The 21,945-nt window shown below is 33.2% G+C and overlaps 1 protein-coding gene across 1 annotated transcript; it reads left to right on the top strand.

The window, feature by feature from the left end:
• Positions 1–19,485: 19,485 nt before the first annotated feature.
• LOC129231054 (uncharacterized) lies at positions 19,486–20,025 on the top strand. The gene has a single exon (XM_054865301.1). It carries the CDS (start codon positions 19,486–19,488, stop codon positions 20,023–20,025), a length of 540 nt encoding a protein of 179 aa, XP_054721276.1.
• The last annotated feature ends 1,920 nt before the right edge of the window (positions 20,026–21,945 follow it).

Genomic DNA, 21,945 nt, shown 5'->3' with positions numbered 1-21,945 from the left:
AACTCCCGATTATCCACGGAATAAGGTGGCACGGCAACTGCGGATAAGCGAAACCCGCGGATAATCCGAATAATAGGTAAAAACCGATTCTGTACAATACCTAAAAATATTAATGACTCTCACACATACATTTAAATTATAACTAAATATATTGCTACATTGCATCTACTATCATTCAATAAAAAATATATGTAAAATCTAAAAGCGAACATTAACACAATCGTAAGTTTCAAAAAGAAAATTTTGAAAAGACCCGCGGATAATCCGACCGCCAAAAATCGAGACTTCACTGTATCTAATAATGTCATGTATATACGTGGTGTAATGGCAGGAACGTATACGCTCTTCACTGTGCGGTTCCTGACTCGTATTACATATATAAAATAACTGAAGAACTGTACCTTTACGACACATCGCTTTCGTGAAAAATACGGTAGAAAAGTATGATGCCTCATACGTAGGGGTAAGTTAACAAGAGCTCTGACGGGTGTGAAAATAATCCGTACAAATAAAAATCCCTCTGAAGGTAACGAAAACAATCACAGCATTCAAACGGTGTCGGTAGATGGAGCTGGTACGCCGGTAACATGACGAAATTTTAGTTAGAAGATGGCCAACTTGACGGAAGCATGGTCCGCAATTAAAATAAGAAGTGTGATACGGTTTTTGTGTTTAAAAAAAGTCTCCAGCTGAAATTCATCGTAAAGTGGTGGAAGTGTACGGTACCAGTGTTATGTCCGCAATGCCCGACCGCATACGGCCACAACTACGCGCAATTTGTAAGAGCGTTTTCGGTGGCAGATCTTGGACCACTCTCCTTACAGTCCCGACCTCGCACCAAGTGTTTCCATCTCTTCGGACCGTTAAAGAAACACTTGGGAGGTCTGCATTTCAGAACTGATGCTGAGGTTCAGCAAGCCGACTTGATATGGTTGCACAACCTTGACGCTGATTTCTTCCGTGCCGGTTTCGATGGTTTGGTGTACCGATAGAACAAATGCTTCGATAAGCATGGTGACTATGTAGAGAAGTAATGTGTACCTGTGCCTTCCTATATTGTATACATTTTTTTAATTCTTGAATAAACGTTTTCTCTGAATGGGCTTGTGACCTTACTTTTTGATACCCTCTCGTACGATGCAACAAAAAAGGTTTGCTGCCATTTAACGACGCGCATGCATCCGTCGATATGTGTCAGATATTTGAACACCATCTCAGATATAAAATATGCAAAATTACCGTCGTTCTAGTTGTATCTGTCTCAGGTTACTTGTATACACAGGGTATTTCAGTTAAATGTTTCAAAACTCCTAAGAGAGGTAGGGTGCATCGTGACGCCTCGAAATCAGATTGCAATGTGGTGTCGGAAATGCTTTCCCAACCCGAGAAATGTGTGATGTGCCAGGAGTATTAAAGATTTCGGAGTTCCATTCGTGGAAGATGTGAGGTGTGCATTGTAGCTTTTGGAAAAACGTTGAACACTTACTTTGAATCTTGTACCTTTTGATTTTTGCATGAATTATTAAAAAGGTTTTTCACTTACGGTCTATTTTCGTTATGGTGCTTCTGCGTACATCAATGTTTCAGGAACGTATTTCCGACCCCGCACTGCTATATGATTTCAAGTCATCATAATGCATCCTACCCCTGTTAACAGTTTTGAAAGTTAAATGAAACGCCCTATAGACAGATATAGGCCTTGAAAATGTTTATTCCGAATTTGGATTTTATAGGAGATAAATATTGGTTGAAAAAAAGAAGTAAAGAAAAGGAGAAGAAATCAATGTAGCGAAAGTTGAATGAAGAGAAAACTTCAATATTCGTCCTCTTCTAACATAGGTTTTATATAAACGTTCACAACAATGGGGTTTATCAACCCTATTGTTCCCCTATTGTTGTTAGGCAAACCGTTTACAACAATGATAGAGTGTATCGAAAGAAAAAACGATTTTTGGAAATTCAAAATTTCAAGTTGATAAAAAGTTACCCTTTTAGTCCCTCGTATGCACTAGAATTTTCTGCTGAAGCAAAGAATATTTAGGTTACTGCACAAAAACCAAAATCAATCTCTCTTCAAAAACTTGACCTTTTCTGTACATTTTTAAAAATTATGGATAACTTTTTTTTTTTAAAATTCAAGTTGAGAAATATAGTCAACGAAACATGGAATTGATGCTAAAAATATTTCTTATCTCATGCAAAACATAGGTCTCCTGCATAGTACTCAAAAAACATTTTGAAGTTAATAACATTTGTTCAAGTTATTTTTTTTATTATCACATACACAGTCTAAAAAATATATATAAAGGTTGGTTTGGAAATCTCTTTACAAATTAGCAATTTTCGATGCAAGTTCTCTGATTTATGAATAAAAATCAGTATTTTTAAGTAATAAATGTAATGAAATATTCCTTCCAGATCATTTCGGAGAATTAATTCCTTTCATTTTATTGCGTAGAAGTCTATTATTAGAAGAATTAAATTTAAAACTCAACACAAAATCATACGTTGATTCCATATGGGGAATATATATTCAGGTTAAATCAAGATACTTCTATCACTAGTTTTTCAAACACATTTTTTGATTTGATATGTTTTAAAAATGTATCCATATTAGTAAGAGAGATAGTGAAAAAAAATCAACCTTTTGAAGTAAATTAGAAATTTTTAAATTTGTGCAGGGAGACCTAAATGATCAACATTTGGAAAATGTTTCTTGTATTATATGCGAAATATTTTGAATTTCCAATAAAAGGGTTTTTGATACACCTTAATGAGCAATAACGAAGATAGTAATACAGAAGATAGGAACAAAAACGATTGCGTGGGGAAAAACACATTTCATTTCCATTTAAATTAAGAGTTCAAATTAAAAACACAGGCCTGCGAAATAAAACATTTTGAAAAATACATAATAAGTATTCACCGATCTTTACGTTATTTTGCCTGCATATTTCGAATATAACTTCCATTTTTCTCATCACATTAATTTTTTTTTAAATTGATTTCTATTTTTGCTGAAATCCTCTATCAAAAAGTACGCTCTTAAACAATCTTGCATGGAATTTCTGGCAACGATTGTTTTTCCGCTTAAATATTCGTAAAATAATCTATTCTTGGTTATACATATGGTGTTTTCAGCACTCGATAATTCTTTATTCGTTCGAATCTATGAAAAAGAAGATTCCGTATTGCTCGAGTCGCCTCTGGTCAGAAGACAAAATAAAGGTTAACTTGAGTTTGAACACAGTAACGTATGGCTCAGTTTCTACATGAAAATCACCAACATGCTACTTTGATCTTCTATATTATTTATTTAGCCTCTTTTTCTGTCGCTAAATGAGATCTTCCTTATTTCTTGATCAGATGCCTTGATTTACCCCTCATTTTAAAGCTTATCGTGCTGGCTAGTGACGAAAAATAAACCCACGATCTCAAAAAAAAAAAAAAAAAATCTGTGAAAAAAAAAAACCTGTGTAAAACAACCGGACTGAGTAGTGCGTTCAAACTAATAAGTTTTTCTTGCGTTGTGACCGACAGAGCTGAGTAGCTCGATCAGTAGAGTGTTCAGCTGTTAACCAGCCAGACCAGAGTTCGAGTCCTGTCCGGATGATGCTCAGTGTCGAAAAGTTAGACCAATGTCACCCATTACATGTACCCTTAACATACAATAAATAACACATGTAAGGCAATCAAATAAATGAGACAGGTTCGCTCTTTGCTGCTTTGAAACCTTGATGCAGCCTGTAGTTCTTACGCAGTTAAATTGACTCTTAATCGAAAGTTTTTTTTAAGCTTCAATAACTAATTTTTAATTACTTCATTATGTATTAAGGTTCAACTTTTCTAATTATACAACCAATTTTTACGGTTACTTCAGGTGAGACGACCACGAGTAAAAATTTTAAATATCGTTAAAAATAATGCTTTAAAAACAGGGACTTTGGAATTAGAATTTTTATAAGAAATATTGAATATTGCATGTTTATACTGTGAAAACCAAACTTCATGCCTACAGATGGCCTTTAGAAAACTTTAAAAAAAAATTTTTTCGTTGCTTTTTTTTTAAATTTTAATTATAAAAAAAAACCCTCTTTGACATTTTAGAACATGTTTGTATGCACTAGACATCTTTTAAAATTTTAGTTATTCAAAAATAAATCAAATAAACACAAATAATAACTCATTCTTACATTATCTAAACAAAAAAATATTACAAACTGCATTTTTTTCTTTTCTTCTACGTGTATTCTACTTCACTCTTACCAAAGAAAAGAAAACCCTGCATAGGAAAACTGGCTCAATCCTGCTAGTTTGACTTCCGTACCTGATTAGCTAAACTTGGCTTTTCTGCCACCAACGAAACACGTAATCAGATTCAGTTTGTCTTTCCATAAAGAGCTCAGTGTGGCACGAAATGTTTCTTAAAGCCTTTTCTTACACTGTCACTGTGTCTAGAGCCATTTTGATTCATTCTTTTCGTGTTCGATGTTTGCTTGAGCCCTGAATCCGCCAAGGTATCACGCGATAGTTTTGCTTTATCTTTGCAGGTGCTTCCCCCCTGTCATTCTTTCCTTTTTGTTTTGGCTTCACTTTTCGCCGGCAAAAAATCCCCTCTTTGATCTTGATGGTGAGAACAACATCATTATTTTTTGGGAAAGTAATGGAGAAGTGATATTGAGATATCTCTCTTACGCTTTGAGATTTAAGAGACCACCCACTGCAATTGTAGAACGATATATATATATATATATACATATATATATATATATATATATATATATATAGAGAGAGAGAGAGAGAGAGAGAGATGCAAGCAGATAAATATAGATAAACACGTAGATACATATACTGTAACTTTTTTTGTATATTGATGTTGGTTTGTGCTTAATCTGCTTTTTTTTTTTTTTTTGTTTTTTTTTAAACATTTTGCGTTTATTTCCTCCTAATTTTCACTTAAATTTACTCATCACTCTAGAGTAGTCACAGCCAAGCTATAAACAAATGTCCTCTCTTTGAAACTAAGATAACCTAAAAACTGGAAGTTGAAATGAATTCAGTACATTGGCTAACAGTGGTGCGACTGACCTCGTAAAGTAGAGGTAATAGATTTAAGTAATAAGCTGTAAAGTACTGTCCTTAAGCGGGAGCTAAGTCAGAACTACAAGCATACACCGACAGGCCGGCTGTAACATCCAGATATAGCAGTTTTGCCTTGGAATGGACTCATCAGCATGGAACAGTCACAACCGAGATGGAGGCAGATGACATCTCATTGAAGCTGGAACTACCTTCAAATGTAATTTCTTAAGAATCAAAGAAGTTCTTGGCTTTTTCCGTTCCTCGATTGAAGAGTGATTTTTGATGATAGTATACAGGATCTATAGAAACATTTTCTTCCTTCGTCACTGCTGTCTAGCGTAGGAAGCATAACCCTTTTACCAATGAAAAAAAGGGGCTCCTTGTAATCCTAAAGCAAGTTGAAGCCGCCTGGCTTCAGGGGGAAAAACTAATTTTCCAGCAGTGGACTGTATATTGAGATTGATGACTGCATTGATGAGTCGTGTGGTTAAAACAAATAAACAATTTATTTACAATTAGGTATAGTCAAATCCGAATAGGATACGCATGTATCCTTGCAAGGGATTGGGAGCGAGAGCCCTATGGCTGCCTCCGCTAACAACGTTGGAAGTGCATGTCCGAGGGGTGGGGGTTGCTTGGCGAAGCCAAGAGCCAAGATCCCAAGCGTTGCTCCTTATCGCTCGGGGACCCACACAGAGGCGTTAACACAAGTGCATGCTCGATTTTTAAAAATTTTATGAATAAATGAAGTTTAATTTATCACCAATATTTTTCTTCTCAAATATAAACGTTTTGAGCAATCACGAATTGCTCATTATTTTCACTTGACCATTGAATGACGTCCGTCCTTTGATTTTATTTTTGTATGCTCAAAATGCAGGCGTCTATGTGCCTCGGAATCGAATTATTTACGAACGACCTTCTCGACACACAATCCTTTCTATGCGAAAATAGTATATCCAGAACACAGCATCCAGCCCCTCGCATTCATTTGAATTTTGACGTCTTGAACCCAAGTTATGTTTGCGATAAAAACCATTAGTATAAACAAGAAACCCAACAAGTATCGTCCTATCACAACTCGTGATTGCGAAAAACATAACTTGATTCAAAATTGCAAAACTCAAACTATTTTTTCTTTTTTATTAAAATTGCTATAAATTTTAAGGCAGCAATAATGTTATTATAATATTCTTGAAGATGTGAACATAATGCTCTAAACTCAGTGCATTAATTTTCAAAGAAAATTTTTACTCGGAATTGTAAAAGAAAAAGCTCACTTAGAAAAATCGATTATAATGCATTTTTCAAACGGATCGCTGCCAGAGCTCACTACTGAGACATCTTCTTTATTGCTCTTAAAATAAATGTATTAAAACATCTGTTTTTTCTCTATGTATTATAGGAAATGATTTGAGGAAAATGAAATCATTAAAAAACTTGAATAGAACACATCTTGAGATAGATCTTCATAAGAATGAAAAACTATATCTTTACAACAATTTTAAAAACACACTTTTTTCAAAAGGTGTGAACATTGAATTAAATCGGCGACATTGCTCTCATGTAGAAGAAAAGACCATTTATATCGGTGAAAAACAAACTTTAAAACAAACTCTATCGCTAATGAAATACTAATATTTCTTTTTTTTTATTTTTTTTAAACCTAGGAGTCTATTCTTAGAAACGAAGGTAAAAGGTAAAATAAAATTATGGTAGAAAAACAAAATTGCTTATTCATTAACTCTCACTAAAATTGATTGAAATACCAAACTACTAAATATTCATACACTTTCCACTTAAATTTTTTAACTAATCACTAAACTCGTTTATGCCATTTATACACTTAAGATAAAACTCAATTTCTAGTTCCTTAGTATATGTAAAATTTTACAGCTCTTTTCATTATTTTTTCTCGTGTTAAAAACTCACATGATAGTTCTCTAATTAAAAATGAAGAGATTTTAACTAAAGCGGATTATTTTCCTCGTGCGGTTTTTCTTAATCTCCTCGGGCATTAATAATCACATTTTTTTGCTTGACGAAAGATCATGATCGATTTATTCCTTGTCGTTACATTAAACACGATGCTAAGACGCTACTGTGGTGACGTTCAATATCATAAACTATCTGTTTTTCAGTCAGTATGATTAAGGGATATGGCTCACACAAATACTGAGACACTACGTGATAGAATTGATAAATTTTCTTACGGCTTGCTTTTACAAAAGTACAATCTTCAGCTGCAAATATTTTTTTTTTGTAAAGTTAGAAGAAATAATATAAACATTTATAGGGAGAAGCCACTAATCAATGAAGTTATTTTATACCCCTAGATAATAACTATTATATTGGTTGTGACCGTGTGGTTGGAAGGAAACACAAAACTGAATATCATTGTAAATCCAGAGTGCTGTTTAGATAAATACAGATTTTTAATTATATGTAGGGGGAACCGGGGAAAGATGACGAGTCGGGCAAGATGACGAATGCCTTATTTTTTCCGTTTTCTCCTAGTTATCAGCATCTACTGCATACTACTGGCTCTCCTGTGTGCTGTTCGTTCAGCAGTTGTATAAAGCTGAAATCGCCATATTTGTGTTAGTTCTGAAGCTCTGATTGTTTACCGTTGCCACGATCTAACTTTTATGAATTTGTAAATAAGTTCTGCTACAGATACAGATAAGTTATATCGTGTCTCTTTAGTATTTATGAGTATCTTAGTTTATATACCACCTATTACCATGAATAAATGTCAATTAATCGCCTTCTCTTATGGCAATGGAGAAGAATCCGTTCAAACAGGCAGTCCGGGACAAGATGACGGGCCGAAACGCGGGGCAAGATGACGAGCGCGTCACCTTGCCCCGTGTTTCTGAATTTGTTAAACTATGTTGTTCATTTTATTAAATCCTGTAAACGCTTATTTGTCTGTGTGTTTGTTCACGCGACCTTGCGCTTCTACCTCCCTTGGGGTAAAATGACGCATTGAATCAAGAGAGGTTTCGTTCGAGAGCCGGTGACCAGAGGCTATTTATAAACTAGTTGACCAAAAGACTAGTTGACTGAATTAAACCAAGCAAAGAATCTCCTGTTCTGTTGATTATTGACAATCATAAATCTCACATAACTTTGCAGGCTATATTATATTGCAGTGAAAAAACATTATCATGGTTGGGTTGCCACCCCACACATCGCATCGTCTGTAGCTCCTGATGGGTCATTTTTCTGCCCATTAAAAACCTATTATAGCCAAGCATGTGACAACTTTCAGATTCCGATGCATCAAAAAAGCCTGTTAGTGTTTCTGATTTCAATGCATTGCCTAAGCCACCACAATGTGAGAAAGCAAAAAGGAAATGCAGAGTAATGGCATAAGGCATGTTCCAATTAAGAAAATGGCATTTTTATTTTTGTCTATTGTTAGTTGTACAACTAAACACTTCAACATTACACTCCGATGTGTTACGCTTAATTTGATACTTTGTAAGATGTAAAAACACAGTTATCATTTTTAAAACTAGGTAACATATTCAAAACATCAAATGTGTTCAACCTTTTTCAACGTTGTCATCTTGCCCTAAGGTCAAAGTCATCTTGCCCCATTACTGGGGCAAGATGACGATTTGTTAAGGTCAAGAAAAAATAAAAATATCCTTTGTTATATTTATTTGAAAAATTAAATGGTAATATATCTAATACTTCAAAAGACTACTCTAACAGCTCACGTGAAATTAATTTTACTTTCCCTCAAAATAAATTAATAAACAACAAAAATTGTTAACATAGTCATCTTGCCCCGGTTTCCCCTATGTCTGGAGTTGCTACTGGACATCATTAAATGCCGTTTCGGTACTGGTTTTTTGGAAAAATAAATTCCTTTTTCATATAAAACTGTTCACGAGTAACCTAGAAACCACACGATAGTGTAAAAATTTTAAAAAATCGAAATAAGTAGCAATTGAAAGATTATAGTAAAATAAATGCTATTGGGTACATAAATTACACTGCGCGGCAAAAAAAAAAAAAAAAAACCCTTCAAAATGCTTCTGATATAATTCTTGCTTCTTATTATGTGAAATGGCCTTCAAAACTAAAATAAGACCATCCTTTTTCCCCTTTCGGGTCCCACTTTTTGGAAATGCTGCCCCCCCCCCTCTTTTCTTTCAGTTTTCCACAGATTCATAGCCATCATTTTTATTTGGATGGAAAGAGAGCGTCATATTAGTCTTTAACACTCTTCTGTGGAGCTAGAGAGGTGCAAAGTTCAAAAGCATGAACATTTGGAACAAGTTGGGAGACTCACGATCGTAATCCCCCACCCCCTCAAACATTTAAAAAATCATCAAAAACTAATATTTTTTTCCTATGATTTTTTTTACTATTTTTCACTTATTTTTCGGCATAAAACCAGAGTATCAGTACTTCTCAACCTTTTTTACTTTACGGCACACTTGATAGTTGGCTCGATCCTAGCAGCAAACTGAACCAGATTTCTTATGTCAGCATGAAAAATATTTTCCTCAATCAGCAGTCAAAATCTAAGAAGAGAAAAAAAACAGTGCTTCCATATGGATCTAACAGTTAATCTTATAAAATATTTGAAAACTTTTAAATTTTTAAAATTCTTTAATTATTTCAGTTTTTTTAGAAATTGAAATAAAGTTCATCATGGAGTTTTAGTGCTCATTACGGCCAGCAAGTCCCAAACTTATACTTCACACGACTAAGACACTTCTGCCTATCTTGAAGGACAGTGGCACTTTTTATTCGCCTTTATATTGGGAAGAGCTGCAAGAAGTTTTTAAATCGAGGATCAAGCCAAGATATTTTGTTGGTCTTGAAAAGCGTCAATAATTATAATCCCACGTCCACGTCACAAGTATATGTTCTTAGCGCACTCTTTTTACTTGCCAAGATTCTCAAAAATATTAGCCATGTGCGCTTGTTTTACCAGAGAATATTTGTCTTGTAACAAATTAATAGGCTTCGTTTCTTAGTAAAACATCAGAAATTAGTACTTCGTCGCCCAACTCCACGACTCTTGGCTGGACCTTGCGTCTCAAAAGCCAGCAAGCTCTCGTGTAAAGAAGTAGGGAGTGGTAATATGCCCCCACTCTTCAGAAAGTGCAATAAAAATATGAGAGTTAAGTGATCTTGGTTGTATGATGAGGATTTTTGCGGCTTCAACTACAACTGACCAGATATTATTGTTTGCCCGGAGAGGTGGAGAATACTGATTTGAATACTTGGTTTTAAATTTTTTGATATTAATATTAACTCTTCGATATTTCCCAAAATAACTGCTCCATCACTGCAAGCGCTTTTGTAGTTGTAACACTGGATCCCGTTGCTTTTTATTTATTTATATGCAACACGAAATATTTTATCACCAGTTGCAAGCTGAGAAAGTTCTTTGCAAAAAATGTAATTTTTTTTAAAGGTCGTCTTCATTAGTAAGAATGGTGCACTTTTTATGTCTGTTGATTCATCAGCTCGAACGAAAAATTTTCTAGCTATTTGTAGTTTATCAGCCAATGTTTTTCTAATGTCATCCATCATATCATTAACTCGTCACCTGGTAGCATCGTTTGGAATTGGCACACTGACCAGCCCTACATTGAATCACCTCTTAATCAGAAACTATCGTTCAGCAAACGATTTCTTTTCACGCTGGAAAAATTAATTTTTCACCGTTGGTATGCAGTTTTCAATGTAATTTGACAGTTAATTGAACTAGCAACATTATATCTGATCTCCTTGCACAGGTAAAATATATTTCTGTTCTTCCTTTTTCTACAACTCCGAAACTAAACTGCGGCACACCAGTGTGCCGATGCACACCGGTTGAGAAGCACTGGAGTATAGGATTCACTTCTGTGAGCCCCATGTCAAAAAAAAAAAAAAAATGTTTCACGTTGTAAAAAAAATACAAAAAATATTGGAAGCATCACCATAACATAGAGTTGCATCGCAGATCTTCAGTAAAGAACCTTCTCATATTATTCAACTTACATTCCCATGCATAATTATGATTAAAAATAAATTTAAATATGCTTATAAAGTAGCATTAACATATTTTTCTATTTCTGGAAATGCATCTGCTCCATTGCTTATAACTTCTTGATATAAGGAGAAAATATGGGTGCAGTGCATTCCCTGAAATATAAATATTCATTAATATTCTTTATTTCATACTTAAGATCATTTTAATCTTAATTATGTCTATGAGTTAAGTTGAATAATGCGGGAAGTTTTTTTGCTGCTTGTTTTACAGAGATCAACAAACACTTGACGAATCAAACTAGTTTTTGATCCTCCTGCGTCATAAAAATGTAAAAATAGGCTGTAGATTTCAAATCAGTTTTACTTATTACTACAATTATTGTATTTTTAAAAAATTATTGGAAATAATTGGAAAGTTTCAAAAAAAATGTATGAATCGGTTAATGTATAAAAAAGTATTCATAATTTATGAAACAATTTTGACCTTACTACTTAATACTAGTTTTTTAATGATAAAATGTTCTTCAAAATAAAGTTTTAAGTAAAATTATCCTAATTGAAACCAAATATACTCGTAAATCAGGATTACTCATTGCTTTCAAAATTCTGTAACGATAAATTAGAAGTGCTTAAACATAATATAGGCTTTAAAATATGCATTAAAATAAAGAAAAAGTTATTACATTTAAAAAAACCCTAAAACCAATACATAGCAAGTCATTATAATGACTATCTAAGCTGTTGATCTCAGTCATGCACGGATAAGACTAAAACCTCTTCCCAGAAGTAACAGAATAAATCTTCCAGTGGCAGAAAGTAAACATGCGATTCAAACAGTCACTCAATATCAATGCTATAACAATATATAGGCTGTCCTGAGTTTACATAATACTAATACCAGACTTCATATTCGTCGTCATGATAGACTGCCTATTTTGGTGGCGTGAGTGAAATTCATGTTTCTCCATTTATCATTCATATAGCAAAATTTATATTAAAGAAAATATTTGATTTGATTAATGTATGAAAACACATTTTTAAGACATATACTATGTTAAAATTTTAATTTTTCATTGTCATGAATTTAAACGTGAAATTCTTTAACTATTTACTTCAGTGGTATATTTTATAAGGAAATTTTAAATAGTTTAATCCCAGATAACTTAAATCAGAAAAATGTTAATAAAATAATAACTACTGAAGCAGAAAATTTTTTATTGTAATTTTTCTCGAGAAAAAACAATATTGAAAAATAGCTTTTCTAATATTACGTTCATTTACAACATATTTTTAAAAATAAATGACTAGATGGGTGGTAAAACTGATCCTCTTTATTAATCTAATTGCATTAGCGTTACTTGCTTCTTTAGAAAAGTCTTACAAGTAAATGCTAAATAATATTACCCCAAATAAATGAAAACGAATTGAAAGTTTTAAGACAGTTGTAACTGTACTTTCAAACGTGTTTTATGTTAATGAAACGGTTGAATGCAATTTTTTCAAGCCCGCAGCATGTTTTGGGGTATTTAGCTTCAAAAAATTAAGCCAAGCGCAATTTTCAATTACTTCTTTATTTTGTAAGGAAAACTTTGAACCGCTTATGAGGCACACATCATCATACGACCTTGCAACAGATCAATTTTAAGCTGATAACGTTTTACCAATGACAGGCGAACAAAATAGCTACTGTAGTTTTTTAATTAGCCGAAATATTTAAATTCACTATTATGTATGAAAAACTTTTCATGTTGCAATGTCCGAAATATTGAGTATTTGTAACAATATTTGCAGATCTAATCGTAAAAATAGTCGAAATAACCTGTTGATCTTTTTTTAAACCAGAACTGAATCATTAAATGCATAATATGTGTGTGTGGGGGGGGGGGGGGGAATTGGTAATTACCATCTAACATATATCGAATTCTGACTCTTTCCTAACGTTAAGTGGGTTTTTAAAGCTATGTCTTCAATTTAATCATGCAAATGTCAATATAATTATAATTGCTCATGATATAATTATTTTCTTAGCTCTGCTTTTAAAAAAAGGTAAGTCTTATCTGAACATCGCGTGACGCCATGTTAACTTTGATTTGTAACAGGAACCGTTACTTATTAGACGTTACCAAATACTTCAAGTAAATAACTTATTTTATATCAACTTTTGGATAAACTGAAATATACTTTGAGAAGTACTGAAATAGTTTTAAGCTGACTTCTAAGTATCTTAATTTTGGTGATTGGAAAATGGAAACTATGCCAGTCATAGAGAAAAATTACTTGCAACGGTTGCTAGGATTGCACTATGCGACGCTTAACCAAAAATTTATGACCAACAACACTAAGCGTAAATGATTGATTTCAAGGATATTCAGTTGAGAAATATTTTTTTTCTTTAAATTTCAAAAAGCGCAGAAACGGGGAATTATTCGTGCATGGGATTTAATTGATAACTTATGTAGTGAAATAAACAGGATTAAATTTTTGAAACTTTTTTTCTCTAAGATATAAACAAAAAAACAATACCCCACTTGATATGCAAGGTTAATACCGCTGAATTCAATGATATACGATGTTTAACAAGTTAAACAAATATGTAAAGTACCACAAGTATTTCAGAATTAGGAGCTTTTCTTATTTCAACATAAAAAATCAAATTCAGGAAAGCAGATTTTAATGCCTAACATATTAACCCCGCAGAACTCGTGCGGGGTTCTGAGTCACCCCAGTCACTTAAAATCTTTTATTTTCAAGGGTGCGATTCAACATATTTGAGCCCGAACTTTAGTCGCTTAATTTCTGAATGTTTCCTTTCAAGAGCACTCACCAATAGTTAGTGTTTTTCATTTGTTGAAAAACCGCATTCAATTGTTGGTAGAAACATGCAATTGGGAGACCAGTTCCAACTAGAGGCCAAATCCAAGAAACGAAAATTTTTTCAGTTAAATGTGAACAATTTACTTTCGGAGTTAATTCCGATTATGTCTCTGATAAATGCATATGAAATTTATTAAGGGCATGCAATTAGTATCTTTTTAATGTTTTTCTTTATTTTACTCCCTCCCCCACCCCGTTTTTTTTTTAAAATATATTATGTATTTTTTGAAAACTTATTTTATTAGTCAATTCAAAATCTCTGAAGTTGTTTCTTATATGTAAAAATTTCTATTTCACAAATTGACAATGAATTTCTGATAAAATTTTTATGTGTGCATTGCATTAAGCAAACATTAGTAGATGGGGTCATGCAGGCACCCCACCAACCATTTGCGTACTGTTTAGCACTCGAGTTCTTCTGGGTTTAAATACACTAAAAATATATTTTGAAGGGATAAAATAATATAAAAATACTTAGCACTACCATATCTGCAGAACACATTTCAGTAGACCACTAATTATAGTAAAACGCGTCACAAATTATTACAATTATCATTTACTTCTTAAAATTCAACTTTTCGGGCTTCATCAGCAGTAGATGTTAGGGTTACCTACTATCCAAAACAAGAAAATAAGCAGTCAATAAAGCTACCTTTCATTTATAACTTAACAGCGATTTAACCGGTAACCGTAAGAGATAATTTAAAAGATTTTTTTTTTCTCAAAAAACCACATGAAGTGTGCGATTAATCATTTTGACTGAAAGACACTACAACAAAATTTCGACTAATTGACAATGTTACGCAAGCAATTAGCAAGTAGCACATCTTATAATTTTACAGTACTTGATAATTGATGTCTTATTTTTAATGCTGCATTAAAAAGGAATTGTGTTTCTGTTCTGATGATAATAGTTTTAATTACTTTAGAAACAGGTAGAATGTTTTGATTTTTTTATTGTTAAAACATAGATTTTTTTGAGGTTTAAGGACTGCTTACGTATTTTCACATTCCAGACGAAATCATGCAAGAATTATAAGTAGCATTTTTGATTTGGTGAGATCTTCTTACGCAAAAACATATTGTAATATTTACCACAACTAAAGTAAAACTGACAGCGATGTAACATTTCAATACCTTATTTACTCATTTACCATCTTTCGAAAAGGTGTTTGTTTAAAGTTTTTAACAAAAGCTTTCATATATTTTTTTATTTCCTGCCTGAAAATATCTACAAAAATCACTCTTCTTCTGAGTTAGTGCCTATTAGCATGGTATGAACTTAAGCAGATTGTTAGCGACTATTTTTCTCGATATTCTAAGTGAAGAACTAGGTTAGCATATTTTTCTAACAGGGAGAAAAAAAAAATGTGCAGTAAGGAACTATCCTATCAACAGGAGATCCCGCGAGCAATGAAATATGTTTTTCCTAATAACCATTGGATGGCTTTTCCTGGACCGAATTTTGTATTGTCAATCGAATAGACGGATATTTCTTTGAGCAGGTTACAAGGAGGAAAAAGCAAGCAGAATATGCTCTTTTCTATCCCATTCATAATATTCGCTATATATTTGTCTTATCAGTCTGACCAGTCATTCAGTAAAATTTGCATCTTTGCGTTACATTATTAGTGGGAAAGAAAGTTTGATCGAGTATCCTCAATATAATATATATATTTTTTTTTACCTTCAGCTAATATCGAATCTAACAAATTAAGCATGACGAATTAAGTTAAATGCTTTTTCCGAGTGTGATTGAAATATTGGTGTACAGAGGTCAAAAATGCTCATTGTTGGTGACGTCAGGAGCGTTCCTCGATCAGTGAATTTAGCTATTTTATACATGTGAATGAATACACGTTTAAAGACCCTGGATTTATAGAGTGATTTTTAGTTTCGTAGGTTTACAAAAATACATTAATTAGGTCCCCTAAATTTAGTTTGTAATGCAGACTACAATAACAAAATTCAAAACCAAAATAAAATAAATAAAATAAACTTTGCAAAGCCGAAACGAAAAACAAAGAATTTTAATTTAAAACTAAGTATTTATTTCATTAAACATGTGTTTTCGTCGTCCTATAAAATTATAAAGCATACATTAATAAAACAGAAAAATTATTTTATTTTAGGGTTTATTATATGAATAAAATGCATTTTTACGCAAATATTATTTGAGCTGAAAAATATCAAAGTCAGAGATAATTAAAATTTTTTAACAATCATAAGAAAGTATCGCATCGAGAATGACTTTTAAAAATTGAAATTTCGATGACGAAGGAAAATGATTTTTTCTTATGAAACGCAAAAATTCTCTACTAACAAATGCCATTAAATATTTCTACTAAATATAAGGCACTGCGCGATGCGATATAACATCTATAAAAGTCATAAGTTAAAATTATCACTACTTGACCTTTAGTTTAATAATTAGCATATCATGCCTATAGCACCAGAAGTGGCCAAACCAATTATTGCAGTAGTTCATACACGATAAAAAAAAAAAAAAAAACTGGGAGTTTTTGTCTGGAACTTTTACTCTATAAAATTTTACCGAATTATGTTTTTAAAATATGTCGCTCATTTTAGCTCCATATAACGTTTAATTTAGTTAAGCGATATCCAACACAATATTAAAAAAAAGGTATGGTTATTTTTATATATGTTAGGTAGCTTAACTAATTTTTGAAGAAGTGAAAATATACTTAAGTGCTATTAACGCGGAGGGCCTTTGATGAAGCATTCACAGTGTATTTTCTTCGCTAGCAAAAAAAGTAAATTAGAGATAAAAATAGTTTCACATTACCGGTAGGCAATGTTATTGTGGCGACCTGTGTCTAGGAGATAACTATCCATCAAATCTTTCCGGATAAAAGCCCAACGAGTTGATTTAGTTTGAGCGGTATTTTTCGTCTCTAACAAATGAAAAGACATTTTTCTAACTTGGTAAATTTGTATGTGTAGGGGAGAGGGTATTTGTGTGTGTGTGTGTGTGTGTGTGTGTGTGTGTGTGTGTGTATGTGTGTGGGTGAGTGTGCTACTTTGAAAGTCTGAAACTGGACAGTGTCACCTTTCATTGGGAATTTTCCAGAAATGTTTGGTTTTTTACCTGTTTCTTTGGTATGTAAATATTGATACTCATCGGCGAATGGGAAAATTTTCGAGATTTCAGTTATGCACAGCCACGTACAGTCAAGCCCGCTTATTAGAACATCGGTTAAAAGAATTTCCCGCTTAATGTGATACATTTTCAATGTACCAAACCGTTGATATATGTTATTTTAATCCCGTTTAATGGAATACCCCGCTTATTAGAATAGTTTTTCGTATAACATTGGCTATTCCATTAAGCGGGCTCGACTGTATATCTATAACACAGGCGCGTGGGTGTAAAGGAGTAGATAAAAGTGAGGGCATAACTCAAGGGTAATAGTATAGTGCCTCGGAAGTATTGGGACACTAATTCAAATCCCGACGTAGTAATTGAACCTTCAGAAAGGCAGATAGCTCTCAATGTTCCTTACGCAGAAAAAAAAAACTCTCGAAACAATTGTCACCGGGTTCAATAGCTCATTAAAGCTGTTTCGCCATTACCTTTCACGCCATTAAACACGAAATTCGCTGCAATGACGTCTGTTTTTTCATCCGATTTTTCCATTTACACCGAATTAGCATTAACATCTCTGAGACTCACATACCTTCTACTTTTTCTGGGTTTACAGTTTGGGAGGAGTCTCAGAGGTACATTTACATCTCAGCATCAGGAAAGCACTTCCGACTCTGCATTGATATATTATTCGAATCATCTGGGTTTACTAGACCCTATCGTTTAAGTCCCTAAACACCCTGCATATTAAGTTAAATAAATAATTTTGGGCATAAAGTGTAAAATAAGGAATAACAACGTCAAATAGCAGTAGAGCTTACTGATGTTTCATCCATAAGTTCATTTCTTTTGCATTGAAAGAGGCGTTCCTTGTAACGCCGACACACTTGTCTGCATTAATCTGCAATTTGTGTTGTTTGATGTTGTCATTTTCTATTTTACCCTGTATATTATTCAAATGTTGGTTTTTAAAAGTTTAAATCACTACAGCTTAAATCCACTGTAGTAACATTTTAAGTCTTAAAAAGACCTCTAGCTCTCACTCTTATTTTCTAAAACTAGATCCGGTTTTAATCTCAATAGCTTTTACTAAAATAAGATGCAAATTAAAGTTTGTTTCTACTACTACGTGAAACATAATGTCAGACAATTGGAAAATGTTATTAGCAGTAAGTCACCGCCCTTAAGCCAGGGCAAAGGCAGAACTACATGCAATATACCATACAGTCCGGTTATCACATCAGAGACTACAGTTTCGTTTAGTTTTCTCGATGTGATAACTGGGCTGTCCGTTATAGAAAAATGTTTTCAAAGAGCAAAGTTATTGATGTTTTAACGATTATATTACTTTGAAATAAATTATGAAGTTGTTTCGCTCAACCATATTGTTTACGAATGTACGATCATTAAAGATGTGTCAAAACAACTACTACTCGAATAGTTGCTTAAATTTTATTGTTTAGTGCAAATCTTGTGTTATGTAACACTAGTGATAATATTCCACAAAAAAATAGGCATTAAACCACAAGCATAATTCAGAGACATATCTTTGATGTTTTATTAGAGTACATTTTGTTTCTATTATGTATTAGCGGTACCCGCACGGCTTTGCCCGTAGTAGAAAATTAAAAGGTCATTTGAGTCACCTGTATATTTAAAAATAATGGACGATGAATTTCTCGCCAATTTGCTATGTTAATTTGCTTTTCCACATTATGGTAATTTGCTCGTTCACGTTATGGTAATTTGCTCGTCCACGTTATGATAATTTGCTCGGTAAAATGTTCTTAAAATTGGAATAGAAAAAGAACAAAATCGAATTTTTGAAAAATCACTTCGAGGTGCACACCCCCATGCTACAAAATAATTTTGAGCCAAATTTCATGAAAATCGGTAGAACGGTCTAAGGCGCTATGCGCGTCACAGATATCCAAACAGAGTTCCAGTCTTTCATCTTTATTTTTAGTAAATATCTTTATTGATAATAAAGCGGAAAGTCTCTCTGTCTGGTCTCTCTGTCCAGATCTCTATCTGTCAGGATCTCTGTGACACTCACAGCGCCTAGACCGTTCGGCCGATTTTCATGAAATTTGGCACAGAATTAGTTTGTACACTGCGATGCAGAAGTTTAGACAATGACGTTCTTCAGCTGTAGAATTTAGAATTGCGATAGTAGAACTACAAAAGTCTGCAAAACATATTCAAAAACTCTTTTGAAATACTATAACCAAAATACAATTGTTTGATATGCTTTAACATTAGTGTTTTGGATAAAAATAGAAATTTGCTTGTTGCAAAAGTTTAGACACTATTACGAGTTTCTGTGAATTTTTTTTTCGTATATGCAAATTTAAGAGAGATGACATCACAGGCCTCTTGTACTTAAGGTCTGCCAACAATAACACTTGGTAGTTGAGATGCCTCGAGCTGAGCAGATTAAAGCGGATGGGGTAACTAAGATTTGGCAGTTGAAAACTGAAGGTAAGCTTGATCCTGAAATTTCGGCTATTATTAATAGATCAAAGAAATCTATTTATCGAGTTTTATCAAGTCAGTGCAATCATAAAGCAAAAGGCAGATCTGGGAGGCCGCGTGTGACGAATAAACGGGATGATCGTCAGATCCAAACACTAGCAAGTACCCAACAAATGACTGTTCGTGAAGTTCAAAGCTCCTTGGGGCTTTCCGTATCAAAGGATACGATTCGTAGACGAATTTTGGAAACAGGGACAATGGTTCACTTCAAAATGAAAAAGAAACCAGCTCTAAAGCCACATCATAAATCACAACGAATGTTGTGGGCTCGAAATCACATGTCATATGAATCGAAATGGATATCAGTAATATTTAGCGACAAAAAAAGTGGAATCTGGATGGTCCAGATGGCTGGACATTTTATTGGCATGACTTACGGAAGGAACCCAGATGTTTTTTTAGTCGCCCGCACAAAGTGGTGACTCTGTGATGGTTTGGGCAGCGTTTTGCAACAATGAACAAGTGTCTTTGACCTTTACCAGTAGTCGCCAAACATCACAGCATTACACTAAGACACTAGAGGATAATCTTCTACCATTTGCTGAGCTAATAGGGGGCCCTCAGAGGGAATTTCAGCAAGACAATGCTTCGATTCACACTGCAGGAAACAAAAAATCTTGGTTTAAATTCAAATAATATAAAAGTTCTCAATTGGCCAGCGTATAGCCCAGACCTCAACTCTATAGAGAATCTTTGGGGCATCATGTGTCGCAAAGTTTACAGCAATGGTAGACAATACACTTCTGTATCGGAACTTAAGAGATCTATTGAGGAAGTATGGTACGAAATTGAGCCCCAAACCATGCAAGATTTTGTTTCTTCGATGGAAACTCATATTTATGAACTAATAAAGAAGAATGGATGCACAAGCAGGTTTTAAAACTGTTTTATTTAATTTTTATTTCCGTTTGTGTCTAAACTTTTGAGACAATGTTAATTTTTTGTTACAATGTAAAAACTTGTAAAATGCACAAGTCAATTTTTCATAAATATTATATAGTATGCATAGCAAGACTAAATTAGTCTTAGGAAAACTGAATAAATAGATTTCGAAATCTGTGTGAATTTGCTCATTGTCTAAACTTTTGCGTCCCACTGTAGCATGGGGGGTGTGCACTTCAAAGCGATTTTTCGAAGCGAAAATTCGATTTTGTTCTTTTTCTACTCCAATTTTAAGAACATTTTCCCGAGTAAAATTATCATTAGATGGACGAGTAAATTACCAAGTTAACATAACTTGGAACCGTAACATGTGCAAGCCAATTGGCGAGAAATTCATCATACATTATTTGTAAATGAACAGGCGAACCAAAAGCCCTTTTAATTTTCTACTATGGGCAAAGCCGTGCGGGTGCCACTAGTAATTAATAAAATTCGTGTGGATAATTTTGAATCTGCTATATGGCGAAAAACTAGGTTGACGTTGTCAGATGACTCGTATCAAAAATTATAAATCGATCAAGTTATGAACTAAAATTGTCGAATAAAGTATCATTATTTATTAGTCTATATTAACTTATGTTTCACTGGGGCACAATTAAAATCAATGCACTTAGCGATAAATCATTTTAATTAAATGATGTATTTTCAGTATGAACATATTTAGATCTTCGGGTTGCCATGTATTATTTAATCACTCTCCATTCTGTAATTAATTTCATTTAATGGTTTTACACGCTGTAAATTTTACGAAATAATGACTTCTTAATAACCAAAGTAAACTACTCTGTCACTCAGTCCACATTCGCTGGAAGAACACTTAGACTAAAAGTAACAATACTTTTTAGATTGTTCGTTTTTAAAAAGTTCTGGAGCTTGATTATATAGCATGAGTGACCTATTCAAATTTAAGGTAAAAAGTATATAAACTTATGATTAAAACTATATTATAACTATTCTATAACTATTTTATGATTTCATTGCTGTTTTACTTTCCATTTCCAATATTATTCAAAATGGAAATCTTAATGCAAAAATTAATGAAAAAAGGAACTGCAGGATGAAAGAAATGTAATGGGCTTGGTTCGCACAAGCAAAAAGAAAAACGTGTATACAAATTTTAAAATTAAAGAATGAGTTTCGTTTCGTTTTCGATTTATGGTCAGAAAATATCTGATTCATAAGCATTTACCACTGGTAACGTGTAATTGGGAAAAAAAAATCTGCTTAATTAATCAATGTGATAAGTTCATTCGTATATGTAATTTGTATACAATAATACTGATTAAAATGAATTCATTATGAAATTCTGTTGTTTATGCTGAAGCTATTTATAACATTTCATTTTGTTATTTACTAAAGTAGTACATTGCGTTAAAATGATTGTAAACATAAAAACGAAT

Source organism: Uloborus diversus, chromosome 10, assembly GCF_026930045.1.
Source record: "Uloborus diversus isolate 005 chromosome 10, Udiv.v.3.1, whole genome shotgun sequence".
In the NCBI taxonomy this organism is placed as follows: Eukaryota; Metazoa; Arthropoda; class Arachnida; order Araneae; family Uloboridae; genus Uloborus; species Uloborus diversus.
Note: the sequence above shows the minus strand (reverse complement) of the source record. Positions and strands in the feature narration are given on the sequence as shown.